The sequence below is a fragment of the Nesoenas mayeri genome (assembly GCF_963082525.1).
Source record: "Nesoenas mayeri genome assembly, chromosome: 7".
NCBI classification, from domain to species: Eukaryota; Metazoa; Chordata; class Aves; order Columbiformes; family Columbidae; genus Nesoenas; species Nesoenas mayeri.
In genome coordinates, this window is record NC_137551.1 from 25,416,034 (window position 1) to 25,429,811 (window position 13,778).

General features: G+C 40.9%; 1 protein-coding gene across 4 annotated transcripts in view; it reads left to right on the forward strand.

Annotated features, from left to right (window-relative positions):
• The window catches only part of ARMH3 (armadillo like helical domain containing 3), a 128,818-nt gene that overhangs the window by 7,928 nt on the left and 107,112 nt on the right, over positions 1-13,778 (forward strand). For all 4 annotated transcript variants that reach the window (XM_080347392.1, XM_080347395.1, XM_080347394.1 and 1 more), the window contains exons 4-11: positions 73-219; positions 2,122-2,229; positions 3,343-3,435; positions 4,252-4,326; positions 5,004-5,090; positions 10,419-10,475; positions 11,486-11,529; positions 13,022-13,082. In XM_080347392.1, the coding sequence (XP_080203518.1) occupies positions 73-219; positions 2,122-2,229; positions 3,343-3,435; positions 4,252-4,326; positions 5,004-5,090; positions 10,419-10,475; positions 11,486-11,529; positions 13,022-13,082 (672 nt within the window). The remainder of the gene's footprint in view (positions 1-72; positions 220-2,121; positions 2,230-3,342; positions 3,436-4,251; positions 4,327-5,003; positions 5,091-10,418; positions 10,476-11,485; positions 11,530-13,021; positions 13,083-13,778) is intronic.

Consider the following 13,778-nt stretch of genomic DNA (forward strand, 5'->3'; position numbering starts at 1 on the left):
CCGTGCAAGAACTTGCGTTTCTAAGGTGTCAGCAGTTGTATAACATGTATGAACTGCTTCTTAACCTGACAGGTCAACTTGGAATATCTAGAAGGCAAGCTGGAGGCTCTGGATGGGGAGGAGTTAATGAAAATAAAAGATAACATCAACTGCTTGTTTCAGCACTGCATCCAGGCACTGGGTGAGGAACACCCGATCAGAGTGGTCAATGCATTACAGGTACCATGCTGAGAGATAGGGAATGCTCCCTTTTGCTTCTGATGGGGAAATGTATTTGCTGCTGCTATCAAACATCTTGTGCTCGCTTCTTTGCTTCTGAGGAGATGTGATGTCTACAGAGCAGTTGCTACTGTCTTTGGAAGTTAGAAACTCTCATAGTCTCTTTAGTCTCTTAAGAACAATAGTTTGTTTCAGAATTCAGGAGGACCTGGTGATGCATGATGAAGTGGATGGCAATGGGGAGGACGAGAGGGGTTTGTTCACACTGCAGGCTGTCAGTTTGGGGGCTCAGGAGTGCTCTGTGTAGCTTTGTGTATCCTACTTTTTCCTGTTCTCCCTGATTTCAGCCTCCTTTGAATTCCATATGAGTCGAAAATGAAATAAAGCTCTGGAGTAGTTAGAATGAAATTTATACAGAGGGCTGTCCCTGCTGGATGCCTTCCAATTGGAAGTTGTGAAGAATTGTGACCCAGAATTAATATCCATTTTCCTGCAGGTTACTTCATACCAAAGCTAATACTGTTATTATTATTGAATTATTTTGAAACTATGCTACTAAATATTGTAGTAATGGCTACATAGATGCTCTAGCCCAGCTCTGAATGCCCAAACTTGTATTCAGGCTCTTGGCAAAAGCTAGGCCAGGGGTCAAGTCTAGAATCCTGCTGTGTGAGTGTAAATAGGAACCAGGTATCACATCCTGAGCTTGACTTGGGAGAGCATTTCCTTAATAAGGCTGTGTTCATGTGGAAAGTGAGCCTGAAACCCAAACTCATTTAAGCAGTCTTTTCTTGAGAACAGCCATGTTGAGCCAAGTATGCTATCACTGACAGTAATGAAAAAAAGGATGTCTACCTTACCCTTTTGCTTCTGTATGGTTCTGGAGGTCTGCTGATTCCTAGACATCTGTCTCTAGCTTTACATCTTCTGAAACTAGTTACTTCTCAGAGCTGAATTTAAGGTGGAGTCTAAAACTTCAGTGGTTATATTCCTGCTCATTCCCCTCATCACAGACCTGATGATAAAAGTCACCATAGGAATTTTCCTTTGTTGGGACAAACGAGACATTTACTGGCCATAGATTTCCCAGAGTGTCTACAGGAAGCCCAGCGTGCTGACACCTGTGTGTTGCCAGCAATCTCCTAGAGCAGTGTGAACCTGTAACCCGGTGCCTGCAATAAGGAATGTGAAAGATTATGTTTAGTGAGAAGGTTCTTAGAATCCCAGCAGCAGTCAGCAAAACTTAGGCTGTCTGATAGCCTTGGAGAAGGTTTTTTTCCTCTTTTTTTGACAAAGGGGCAATTTATTTGTCAGACTTAGTAGAGCAGTGTGGATAAGCAAACAGAAGTTTGTGCTCCCTATAGGAAAAGCATCTTCTGTTTGGACAGGCATAATGTGATAAGCTGTGTTGTGGATGGATGCATATTTGGTATGCTTGAAATAAGAAATAGATCTGGAAAGCTCTAAGACATGCCTATCCATGTATTGGGTGCTGCTTCTGCCTTGCACGTTCTGATCAGTATTTTTTGCCTTAAAGCTACGCTTAGCTATTTTCCAAAGATCGTGGTCCTGTCTGGTACAAACTGGGTCTGGACAGAAGAAGCAGTAAGGTTACCTTTTTCCGAAGTGCTATGAAATGTGAAATGGAGGGGTGAACAAACAGGAAAAGTATGGATCAGTGTATTCTTCTCTATCTTTTTTCAGTTCTCAGTATCCAAGATCCTCCTTAGAAAAAACAGAGGTGGAGGAGAGGTCAGAGAGAACGTATGGCTTCTAGGCAGGTGGTGTTCATCTGAATATCTGTGTTTTGCCAGTGCTAGGAACGGGTGTTAGGACAGGTTTTGCTATTGAGTTACAGATCTTGCCTTACATCTTACCCTCTGTTTTTTTTTCCCTTTGCAGACATTGTGTGCGTTGATTCGGGGCGTCCATCAGAAGAACAAATCCACTTCTGGGTTTGACATCATCAACATGCTTGTGGGTTTTGATAAGGCAGAGCTATGCATGAAGGTGAGGCCCTGACAATGCAGAGAAACAGTTTGCACAGCAGCGTCTTGCAGGGGCTGATTTGTAGACAGGTGTGTCTACCAATGTGGAACTTTTGGGGAAAATATTCCAGCCCCTTATTACAAACAGCTGCTCTGAAGTTCTTTACCAGCTAACAGCAGGTAAAGACACTAGGACTCTCTGTGTTTGTTAGTAATACAACATAGCACTTTTCTTTCTTTTCCTTTAGTTCCATGCTGTGCAGTCACTATGGTTAAGAAATCTTAAAGCCAGAAAAGGCTGTCACAGGGCATTAGTGCCTGGTATTGAACCTCAAACCTTGTGGTTGATTTTTAGCTGATAGTCATATCCCTTGTTCTCACATTGGTGTCAGCATATGTGCAATTTAAAACTATTGATGCTTTTCACTGTAAACATGTGAGTTTTGGGAAATGACAAAGTAACCAGTGATAAAGCTGAATTTCTGTTGTATCGTTCATTGCTCTACAAAAAATGGTAATTTTTCATCTTTCTACAAATAGTAGTACATTTGGGGAAAATATTAAGTAGTAACTTGCCTATCATAACTACATTTTTCTTTTAAGGATAACTATTACCTGTCACTTAGGATGTGGAAAACCTTTATGAATGGCTGTCCAACAGCTGTATAGTGTCTATTTTTAATCATAACTAATATATGTACTACTAAATTGGAGGTGTGCTGCTTACAAAAAATTTCATGATGCCTGTAAGTAAAATGGAATATTGAAAAAAGAAAGCACTGTTATTAATGTCTTAGAAACAAAAAGGAGGATCATATCTGTGGAGCTTAGAATTACTTGGTGAATAAAATCTGTTGTTATATGTGTACAAAAATCTCTCATGCATCTAGAGAAAATTCTTGGAAATTGATCGTGGTGTTATGCCAGTGGTCATTAAAATGTAGGTAACACGAAACAACATTGAGAACCGATAGTGTGAATATGGCCTGTGTAACAGTAGTAATGGCTCAATTATTGATTCTGGAATAACATGGCTTTGTATTGATGTGTTTGGATGTCCCAAAAAGCTTTTTATAACAAATGTTCCAAGTAATTTTAAATATTACTTTTAAATAATGTGATTGTTGTTCTTTAGAATCTGATGGAGAGTTTGGACTCGCTTCTCTGTGCAGAAGGTTCTGAAAGCCTCAAAAGCTTGTGTCTGAAACTACTTCTCTGCTTGGTGACGGTAAAGAAATACCAGCTGTATAACTTAAAGGCTTATATGAGCCACATCTTGAGGGATGGAACTGTCTCAAAATTTGAGCAGAATGCTGCAGTGTGGAGCTTAACAAGGGGAAAGAACTTGTGAATGAGAACAAGGGTCAGCCTAGAATGTGCATCATTGCTCTGACCACAGTGCCAATACTGACTAACAGACTATTTTCACCTCATAAGATAGGTGCCAACTGGGGCAAAAAGGGGAGAGACACAGGCAGAAGTGTCAATTGGAGCACTTTTTTTTTTTTTTTTTTTTAGGGGAAGAGATATTTAAGAAGTCTCAGATAAATGAAAAGGGATCAGAGGAGAGAGGTTGAGGAAAGACAGGAATTGTGGAGTACACAGGAGTGGTGAGGATGCGAAGAATAAGGAAGTTGGAACAAACAGCATCTCTTGGAGATGGACAACTGTAAACTATTTTGTCTGTGATAAGAGATAATTGAGTGTGGGAAAGGTGTTTACTGCCCTGTATGCAATGGGAAAGTGCTCAGTGGAGCATATGGACCCTGTATTTTTTCACTCACTCTCACTAGTGTAGCAGTCTGTTCAGCTGCTGATGGCTGTTGTCACGCAGCTGTGTAAAATATCAGTCTGTAGATGGGTCATGTTCTTGCCAGAGAGAGGGCTGGGCAGCGGGACAGATTTCTTCATGTCTAGCTCCACTGCTAGTCACACCTTGACTTGCTGACAAAGTGTGAGATTCTGGATAAATGTGTCCGTCTGGTAGTCCTAGTGTGTGCCAGAGGCTTCAAATGAGATTTTTAAAACATGTGTTTGTACTCAGGTGACAGATAACATTAGCCAGAACACCATCCTGGAGTATGTGATGATTAACAGCATATTTGAAGCCATTTTACAGGTAAGGGGCTTTCCCTCTACTAGAGGGGTTCTTTTTCCATAATGAGAACTTTCGGCCATATATATTTGCTTTTCACCTTTTCCAGTGCAGCAGGTAACTGGCGTTGTGCTGCTTCCATTCACAGCTCAGTCATAGTTTGTAAGGAGATGCTGTCTCCTCCTTACTCTAGTCTGCTGTTTTTAGTCACTACCGAGTATTTAAAGTACTTTCACTTGAGACATTTGTGCATAGATAGAAGCTGAACAGATTTCTAGGCTAATTTCACAGATGATTCCTGTATTGGATGAACTCTTTTCAGAAGGCATTCCAAATATGTTGAGGTTTTTTTCTGCTCTTGGATAAATTATACTTTTTGGAAGTGGAACTGGGATTGGGGAAACCCAGAAAACTTGCACAGATAATGTTGGTGATACACTGAGATACTGTCCATTGCTGTTGAGAAATATATTTGCCCTTTATGCCCAGAAAGCCTGTATGCATCCTCTCTGTTATAAATAAGCTTCTCTGTGTGCGCCGAACTTCTTGGAAGCACTGACACTCCCTCAACCTTAAATATCATCTTTCAGTTAGGACATAATTTGCTCTTACAAACACGTTTCACAGCCACACATTGTCTGAGACTCTTTGCAAGCTTCCTGAAGCAGGCCTGAACAGAACAGTGTGATTATTTATTCCAGATCCTGTCCAGCCCACTTAGTCGCAGGGAACATGGCTATGATGCTGTTGTCCTTCTTGCCTTGCTGGTCAACTACAGAAAGTATGAGGTAGGTATTCTTCTGGGTAACAGAAACATTACTTCTATTTACTTTCTTAATTTACAGTGACCTCTGGATTATTTAGGTAGTTTCCAGCAGTACACACTGTCACATTTATCAGAGTATCAGCACAGAGCTACAGAAATTTTGCAGGGCAGTTGTATTGTGCTAACTGTATAGGTCTCTGACAAATGTGTATGATCAAATGTGTATGATATTCATACAGCTCATTTTGTGCAAACATGAAAGAAACTACCTAGGGGATTCATATTTCCTTCATGAAAGTATTTTGAGGAAGGTCGTTTTGGAAGAGTTACTCTTGTGCCGAACTTGCATGTTTGCCTCTGTCTGTGGCTGTGTGGTTATACATAATCTCCGAAGTAAAATGAGCTGTCAGTCATCTAGAGATTCAGACTGAATTTGTGATTCAGAGCCTGACTAGCAAACTGAAGGAGCACAGATCCCCAGAAGAGATGGTGAAGCTGTGACCAAAGACTGAACTGAAACATCACAGAGAGAAGTCTGCTCTTTATCTCTTTGACGAATTCCTCTCTGAGAAACTTTATTCACATTCCTTTTTCTAAACTGGTTGTGCTACTTTGTCGTTTATTCCCATTTTCTTCTGTGTCACTCATCACCTTGAAAAAGAAACACTTCACATGCCAAAAAACAGCCAATGTTGTCTTTTCTTTGCATGAGGCATGATGCTTTACTGATCAATCTTTTTTTTTTTTTTTTTCTATAATTAGGAGTATATTAATATACTTAGATTGTTAAAAATGGGAAAGTTCTGGAATACTCCCACCTCAACAGAATTACTTGGAAGGGGCAGGCTCCAAAACCTACCTGGTTTTGTTATAGATCTTGTTTTGAATTTTGAATATATCTAGAGAATAGGCAAAGACAGAGCTACACTTAGTGTCAGAGTAGTCCCTGTTAATTTCTCATTCCTGTGAATGTTGTCAGAATCATGAATTACCTGTGCTGTGGTAGCATGGAACGAGAACCTGGAGTTTGGTTTCAGTATATGGCCATGAGGGAAAAGTCTTTGCATGATCTGGGTTGTGTTACTGATGAGGGCAGACTACAAGACCAGAGGTCTCATTGCAACGTTCAGGCAAAAGGATGGAGAGCTGCGTAGTCCCATCCGTGAGCTACGGACGCCTGTGTACCAAAGTTCCTGTCCTTAAGTAGAGTGCTGTGAGTACGCAAGACTTGTCTTCTGCTTTTTGGAGTAGCTTTGTGTAGAGTATTGAGTTGGAGTTGAGTGCTTTGGGAAACATTGTCCTAGTTGTCTTCAAACTGGGTACCCAAAAGAAATCGTGCTGATGTTTAAAAAGTACAATCCAACCTGAAGCAGACATGTAGCAAGGGGAATTTCAGCTTGAGGAGTTCATCTGGCAAGGCTGAAAGCAACGTGAAGGAAGGTTTTTTGTGTTGGCTGCCTGACGCTGCCCTTTGTAAGCGATGCTAAAAGCAAAGCCTGCAGTGATGCAGTTGTAGTCTTTATCCTTAAATAGCATAACGGCTTTAATTTGCTATTCTTTGGCCCTTAGAATCAATTTGGTGGTTGCCTGGTTGTCAGTGTGTTGTAGTGTATTTTCATGCCTCAAATCCTTTGGAGTTCAGTTTTTAGTTAGCTGTGATGCAGTTGATAGGTTTTCCTTTGTTCTGAACTTCATTGGTTGCTAAATTTTGTTTCCAGCTGCTTAAGAAAATCTAATTAGGCTGAAAATTCATTAGTTGACTATGATTTTGTGTCTGTCTTTAATGTGAATACCAGTGTGCTTTGCATCAGGATGTTCTTTCACCTTTTTGGGATGTTAATTTTGTAGTCTCCTCTCAAATTCCCTGTGGAATATCTGTCCATGTTTTCCTTACCAGTGTAACTGAGAATTTGGCTTGCTCGTTAATTTCTGTTTGAGGACTGAAAATTATTTACATGTCTTTACATGGAACCTTTAAAGGGATGTCCTTGATCTGAAACTTAATAATTTTCAAAAGTTATTCCAAATATATACTTATTCAGGTTTTCAGATCTATTTTATGGTTTTGTTGGTTTTCTTTTTTAATACCAGTCCTGATTTCAGGGCAAATATTTTTACCTTGATGCTATGTGAGAAAAACATAAAAGAACAACTAAACAATTGACTGTATCAGGAGGATGGTGAAGCTGAGTGTACACAAAAGGCTGCCAAGCAGAGAAAATGCTGTGAGGAATGGTATTTATTTGATCACTTTCTCCATGTTTTAGGGGATGCCTGCTAGAATAGCAAGTTAAAACTTAAAACCAGGTAGTGACTTTTCAATAGTTAGATCCTTTGATAACATCTAGGTGGAAATTTCTTTGCCCGATGTTCAACCTGCTAGAATCACGTATGGTGTTTTTTGCTAGGCAGAGCCGAAAGAAATTAGTCAAAACGTGTTTTTTTGCTTTATGTGCTTGTCTGGTAGCATGTGGTGTATCTGACAGCCCTTCAAGTCCGATTACGTGCACTTGCCTCTCCTTGATACAGTCGGCAACAAAGCTCCTGAATCATCCCTGAAGAGTGTTCAGGGAAAAGTCTTGCAAGGGATAATCGAGTGGACTCTGGCTTTTGTTTGTGTTACAGATGCTAAGTTAAGCACCTAACTAGGGGTTATACATGGTTAGCTTGTTTTTTCTCTGCTTTCTTTTCCTACCAAAAGTTTATTTCTCGTAGGTTTGTCCTGGAGGCTGAGTTACATTTTGGGGCATGGAGATCTCTCTCTACCATATCTGTATGCGTCGTCATTTAACATTCACTTCATATGGCACGTCTCATTTGGAGACTGCATTTCTGATCTGCTTTTAATTGGCTTGTCTTTTAAAAATTACCTGATAATGATCTCCCCGCAGCTTCCACCTTCATTTCTATGAGATCTTTGGTATCTAATGGTGGGTAGTTTGCGAAGGACACCTTGAATAGTCCCAGTTTCCAGGAGTTTGTGTCTGTACCTCGTCACTGTCAAGAAGAACTTAATGCTATGATGTTTTTTATCTGATGACAGTGATAGGCACAGACCTGTGTTCTCTGAAGAGCTGAGAAGTGTATTATTGTGTTCTTCTGGGGCTAGGTGGAAGCAGAAGCTATTTCTAAGTTTGTGTCACCGCTTCACTGACACACTTCTAAGTTTTCAAAATGCTTGTCAACCATTTCTCAAGTCTATTGCATGTTTCTGCAAGTTGTGGAGTGGCAGGCACAGTTTAGGCTTTTAAAACTTATGCTGTGATTCCCAGTAAGAGGAAAATGTAGGAAACTCTGAAATAAAGAGCAGGATTAGAACAGGGAAACAGGTAGAGAGCATGGATTGGGCTTAGGGCCACTTGTACAACTTGCAGGTTGCTGGTTTTTGTGGTAGATGTGCATACTAATGCTCACAGGCAATAACTGTTTGAACCACTGGCTCTCGAGGAGTAGCAGGAGTAAACTGTGCTCCCTGTGGGCAGCACACAAAATGTTCTCATCACACTGGTACAGACTTGCACACTGAAAGGCTCTAGAAACTGCCTTGTCTCACACAGAGTAATGCAGTGTGTGGATTGTGCTGATTAGTCATCTGCTGCTTAAGGAGTTAGGGAAGCCAAGAGGAGGCATGGCATGTGTCAGGGGAATGGAATACTTCGGACAGGAATTATTAAACAGACTTTTGCAGATACGAAAATGACAGTTGAAAAGATGGAGGGCAGAGATCTGTCGCAAGCTTGGCCAGCTTCATGACCCTGTCAGCCCTGCACTGATGTCATCTTGCTGCCGAGTGGCAGGAGACATGGAACATGCATCTTGGAAAGTCAAGGACAATGGGAGCATGGAGAGTAGTTGATAGGCTAGAGATGACAAGGAACCCAGTCTCCTCCATTTCTGTGATGGGATGGCATGTATGAGTACATCTCAAGGCAGCCTGGTGGCATTGGTCAGTGCAGTGTCTCCCAGTTTGCTGATTCCCCACATCTGGGGATTCTGCAGCCTCTGATCCAGCATAGCCCTGCTGCCCATTGCCTGGAAAAGCCCCATTGCTTTTATTGGTCACGAATCGCAGGCTGGCCTTGCCTCTGTAAGCGAGCTGTGGTGTGAAGAGTTTCTCTTTGTTATATAAGGAGAACAAGAGAATGACTGAAATTGGCAAAACTGAGATATATTTATAGGGATGGATTTTAATCTATGTTTAATTATGACTTCTTGAAGCTTGCTTCTGCTTTACTGACACTGACTAAATTTCTGAATGGAGCATGGTTGTACAGACAGGACCATATATTGTTATTCAATGGGAGCCTCTACTCCAGCTTCAAGGAAACGTCTTTGCATGCTGTGTGCACAAATGGGTCTGAGTTTTCTGTCTTTTTCTAAGACAGCAGACAGGGATGCATGCTGTTGGAGGCAGGCTGAGACTGCCTGAGCTTTGGTCTGTTCCCATCAGCTTCTTTTCTGAACCAAAAAGAAAGCCTGATCCTCCCAAAGCACCAAATAATTGTGAGAGTGGTGTTTTCTAATCAGTCTTTTTTAATCTTGCTGTAAAGCCATGGGCAAATCAGTTAGATAACTGTGTTAGTTGTAGGGCTACATCTGATGCCTGCTTTGTGTTTTATTCTTCCCATCCACTTTGGACTTACTAGACAGATTGAGTCTTTTCTTCTCAGTCCTAGTTCCAAATCAACTTCGTTAGTTTTGCACTGATGCATATAAACCAGGAAAAAAAATATACATTGCTAATCTAAAATGCTTCCCAAATTATTGGTACTTATTTTTATAGATGGAGCCTGTGTGCTTTGTTCAGCTAAGTTGAAGGAGTTTGTATTCTCCAGAGGTTTCTGGCTCTCAGTGGTATAAACTGTTCAAGTGTTGAGCTCTAACCCCGCAGCAGATGAGTCTATAACGTTGTCATGCCTTCCTGGGTCCTCCTTCCTTTAAGCAATCTTTGCAAGGTGTTGCAGAAAGGAGATATCTGAACACTAATGTTCAGTCTCAGCCTCGCTGCTTGTTCCTGCTGTGTGACAGCGTGCGTGTCACAGATAACAGCATTGCAGGACAGCTGCTCCGCTTTCAAGACTGACAGATGAGCTAGCAGAGGAGCAGAAATTCCCTCTCAATAAAATCAGGAGACTGCCTGGCTGAGCCAGTAAAGAGAAGGTGTCCCAGGCATAGCGGCCTTAGCATATGCTGTGACTTGTTTCTTTGTGTATATTCTGCTTTGTGGTACAGGAGAGAGATTCTTCCCAGGTGGTTGGGTGAACTTGCAAAGGTAATAGTGTGGGTTTTTTTCATGAAGGCTGAACTTAAAACCAATTTTCTTTCTTCCTTCTCCTGCTACCCTGAGCAGTCAGTGAATCCCTACATTGTGAAGCTCTCCATCGTAGATGATGAGGCCACACTCAATGTGAGTATTTGACTTGATACCTCTGTGCTGCTGGGGTTGTTCTTTCATGTGCGTGTAATGAGTGCAATCATGGTGTATAGTGGAAAGAAGGTATAGGAACAGTGCTACTGTAAAGAGCACCAGAATAGTGGGTTTCTGCCCTAACTGCACTGTTGCAACAGCTCAGGCAGCTCATGATTTGGACAGTTTGATCATCAGTTAAATGACAGCGGTGATTAAAAAGGTAGGTAGCAAGGAACATGCTAAAGTTGATCTATTGTATATTTATGAACTATCTATACATTATTTGCTGTCACGTGCCAGAGAGGCGCAAGATAGCTTATGCCAAAGAATATCTAATTTCCAGTGCTGCATCATCTGATTTTACAACTCCACAAGTCAATTCTTGTAGCTCAGTGCAAGCTTGTACCTGAGTCAAGAGTCCTGCAACACACTTTGGGTTGTAGCCACTGCCTAAGTTTTTTCTTCAGGTCTGGATAGAAAGTGGCAGCGCACTATGAACTTCACGAGGTCTGGACTCAGAAGCTGTTCTTCAGGTGTGAAGTAAAAAGCAAGCTCCATGCTAACTAAAGGGCAAGAATGATTGTTCTGAGTTAATTTAATTAGCTTGACAGAAAGGATGATCGGTAGGTCTGAAATGGTGGAACCTGTTTGTAAGAACTGAAAAGGTTGCTGGTGTTTATGGCCTTTGTCTTGAGCTTTTGGATGCCTTTCCTCTGACACCAGCTTCCTTCTGAAGTTCTTGCTGCTTTATTGAGGCTTCTTGAGTGAGTAAATCTTCTCTGAACTTAGTAATTAGGTATTCAACTTTAAATTTTGGTGTCTTGATTTGGTTTTTGGATGATATTTTTGTCGTATCATAACATGTCTTAATAGTTCAAACAGCTTCAGGGGAAATTCTTCATAGCATGCTGGGTTATCTTGGGGGGTGCAGCTCTGCTGTATGTTAGTGTGTGATTTCCTGCAGTGAGATTTGTAAAGATTTTTTAACACTTTTTTTTTTTTTTCAGGGTATGGGACTTGTAATTACCCAGGCTTTATCGGAATATAACAGGTAAAATCAAATTTGTCTCTTGTTTTTCAATGCATGATAGCTTCTGTACATTTCCATTTTTTTTTCCTGTTAAAGCACGTATTTATCATCTAACAGCCTTGATGCACCCAGAGAGGCAGGAAATAGTCTTATGCTTTGAGGTACTTTGGCTCAGTTGCTGCTGTCATTGCAAGTGTAAATGCATCTGTACCAGTTCTGCTGATGTGCTTCAGTAGAGATCTTGCTGTAGGGGAAGATATTTAATATATGTTTTTACTATCACAGATTTTACCTTTGTATGAACCTTTGTAAAATCTTAGTCCCAAGTGTAAGAGTAAATGATTTGCTGAGTATTTCCCTATTAGAAAATTATTGTAACTGAAATATGATCTAAAACAAATGTATCCAGGCCTATCCACATACCAGACCAGAGATGATTAGGGAGTGTGTGGCCTTGAAAATGGTGGATAGCATTAACTGCTTCTGAAGAAAGAGACAGAAAGGCAGCAGTAGGGGTAGGGTGTTCCCAGCCTCTGCTTTGTAAGCAACAGCAAAAAATGTATAAGTTTTCCTAAGAAGAAAGTCCTTCAGGAAAATTTGGAAACCTGTAGCAATTTCACCTGAGCAACCCAAAGCTTTTTTTTGTGCAGTAGGATTCTCCAGGTGTCCAGAAAAATGTTTGAATTCCTTTGAAGGTCTGCTATTATAGATATGCAGATGACTTGCAAGACGATGCAAGTTACCAAATCACAATTTAACAGAGTGAATTATTATAGTAAAGCAGAAAAAACCTCACCTACCCAACTTCCTTCATTCTGACAAAAGCTGTCTCAGACTATGGCCTCTCTTGCTTAGCTCTTTCTTTCCCCCTTTCAAAAAAAAATAATAGTTATTTTTTTTTGCATGTTGCATGGTGTGTGATCAGATTCAAGACACAAAAAATGGCCATGTGAGCTTTGCTAGTCCATTTGAATGTCAAGTGAAGCAACTTAGCTTAAATGTGGGGTACCCAACCTGTTTGTTGGCTTCGCTTACTCCAGGTATGAGGGACCAGGCCCGATCAGGCCATGAACCATAGTGGTTCTCTTGGTTTCTGCTGGCCACAGGGTGATCAGCTCTGCTTTAGTCTGTAGCAGGTGATGATTGAAATCAAAGTGTTCTGTGGTTATTGACTGCGTGTTGTGTGGTTCGTTACTGTTTTGCCAGTGCAGGACAAAATTTCATAAGTCACTTGGTCCCTGTCCTTCAGTGTTAGCCCAGACTGGGGTGTGTCCTCTAGAACAGCATAGACATTGCTCAGCCTCACATGTTTCAGAAACCCCACTTCAACTCTACACAGTTCACATGCCTTTGCATCTTCTCTTCTTGTCTGTTCTTGAAAAGGGATTGTGGATGCTGAAGATTTCTCCATCCTATATCCTTATCAGAGAAGACTGTCTCATAGGGATTTATATAAAACAACCCTACTTCCATTTCTAACCCTGAAGCTTGATCCTTACTCCTTTTTGTTCAGGCAATATAAAGATAAAGAAGAGGAGCACCAGAGTGGTTTCTTCTCAGCCCTAACTAATATGGTAAGCAGCCTTTTTCTGTTCTTAAAAGAGGAGACTTCATGGAAGTTTAGCAGGAGGGTATTTCCAAAAATTGAGTTTGGAATATGGGTTCTGGAGGAGATGCACTGATCCAATCCAAACCAAATACAACTGACATGGCTGGGAAAGCTCTTTAAAAGGATGGGATCTCTCTTCTGGTGTTGATAACTGAATTTGTTTTCCTTTATTGTTTTCATTCTAGTTGACCTTATTTTAAACATCACAGTTACTTTTTGGACACTTCTAAATAGCCACTTATTTTTAAAAACAAGTTGCTGCTCTGCTGATGTAGCCTAAAATAAAGAAGCTGAATATTTTTGTGACAAAGTGTAGTCTGTCATGAGCTTTAGAGATCTGTTTCTTTGGGTGCACTGTAGCCATGAATTAAACTTGGATTCTGCAGTGGGCGGTGCCTGCATTTTTGGAGGGCTACCCTCCAAAGGCACTTGTGAATTTCTTCCTTATAAAGGGTGACCACTGTTCCCCTTGTTCATTTTGGCTTTGCTTTAATCTGAGATTTAACTGTAGTGTAAGAGTTCAGTGTTGGCAGCTGCAAGTCAGGAGTGGGATGGGTGAAACTGCTACTGCTCTGGGCCAAGCAGAGGGGAAATGATTTCTTTTGTCCCTTTATAGAATTGCAGATTAATCCAGGTTGGGATTCAAGATACAGTCTTTTTT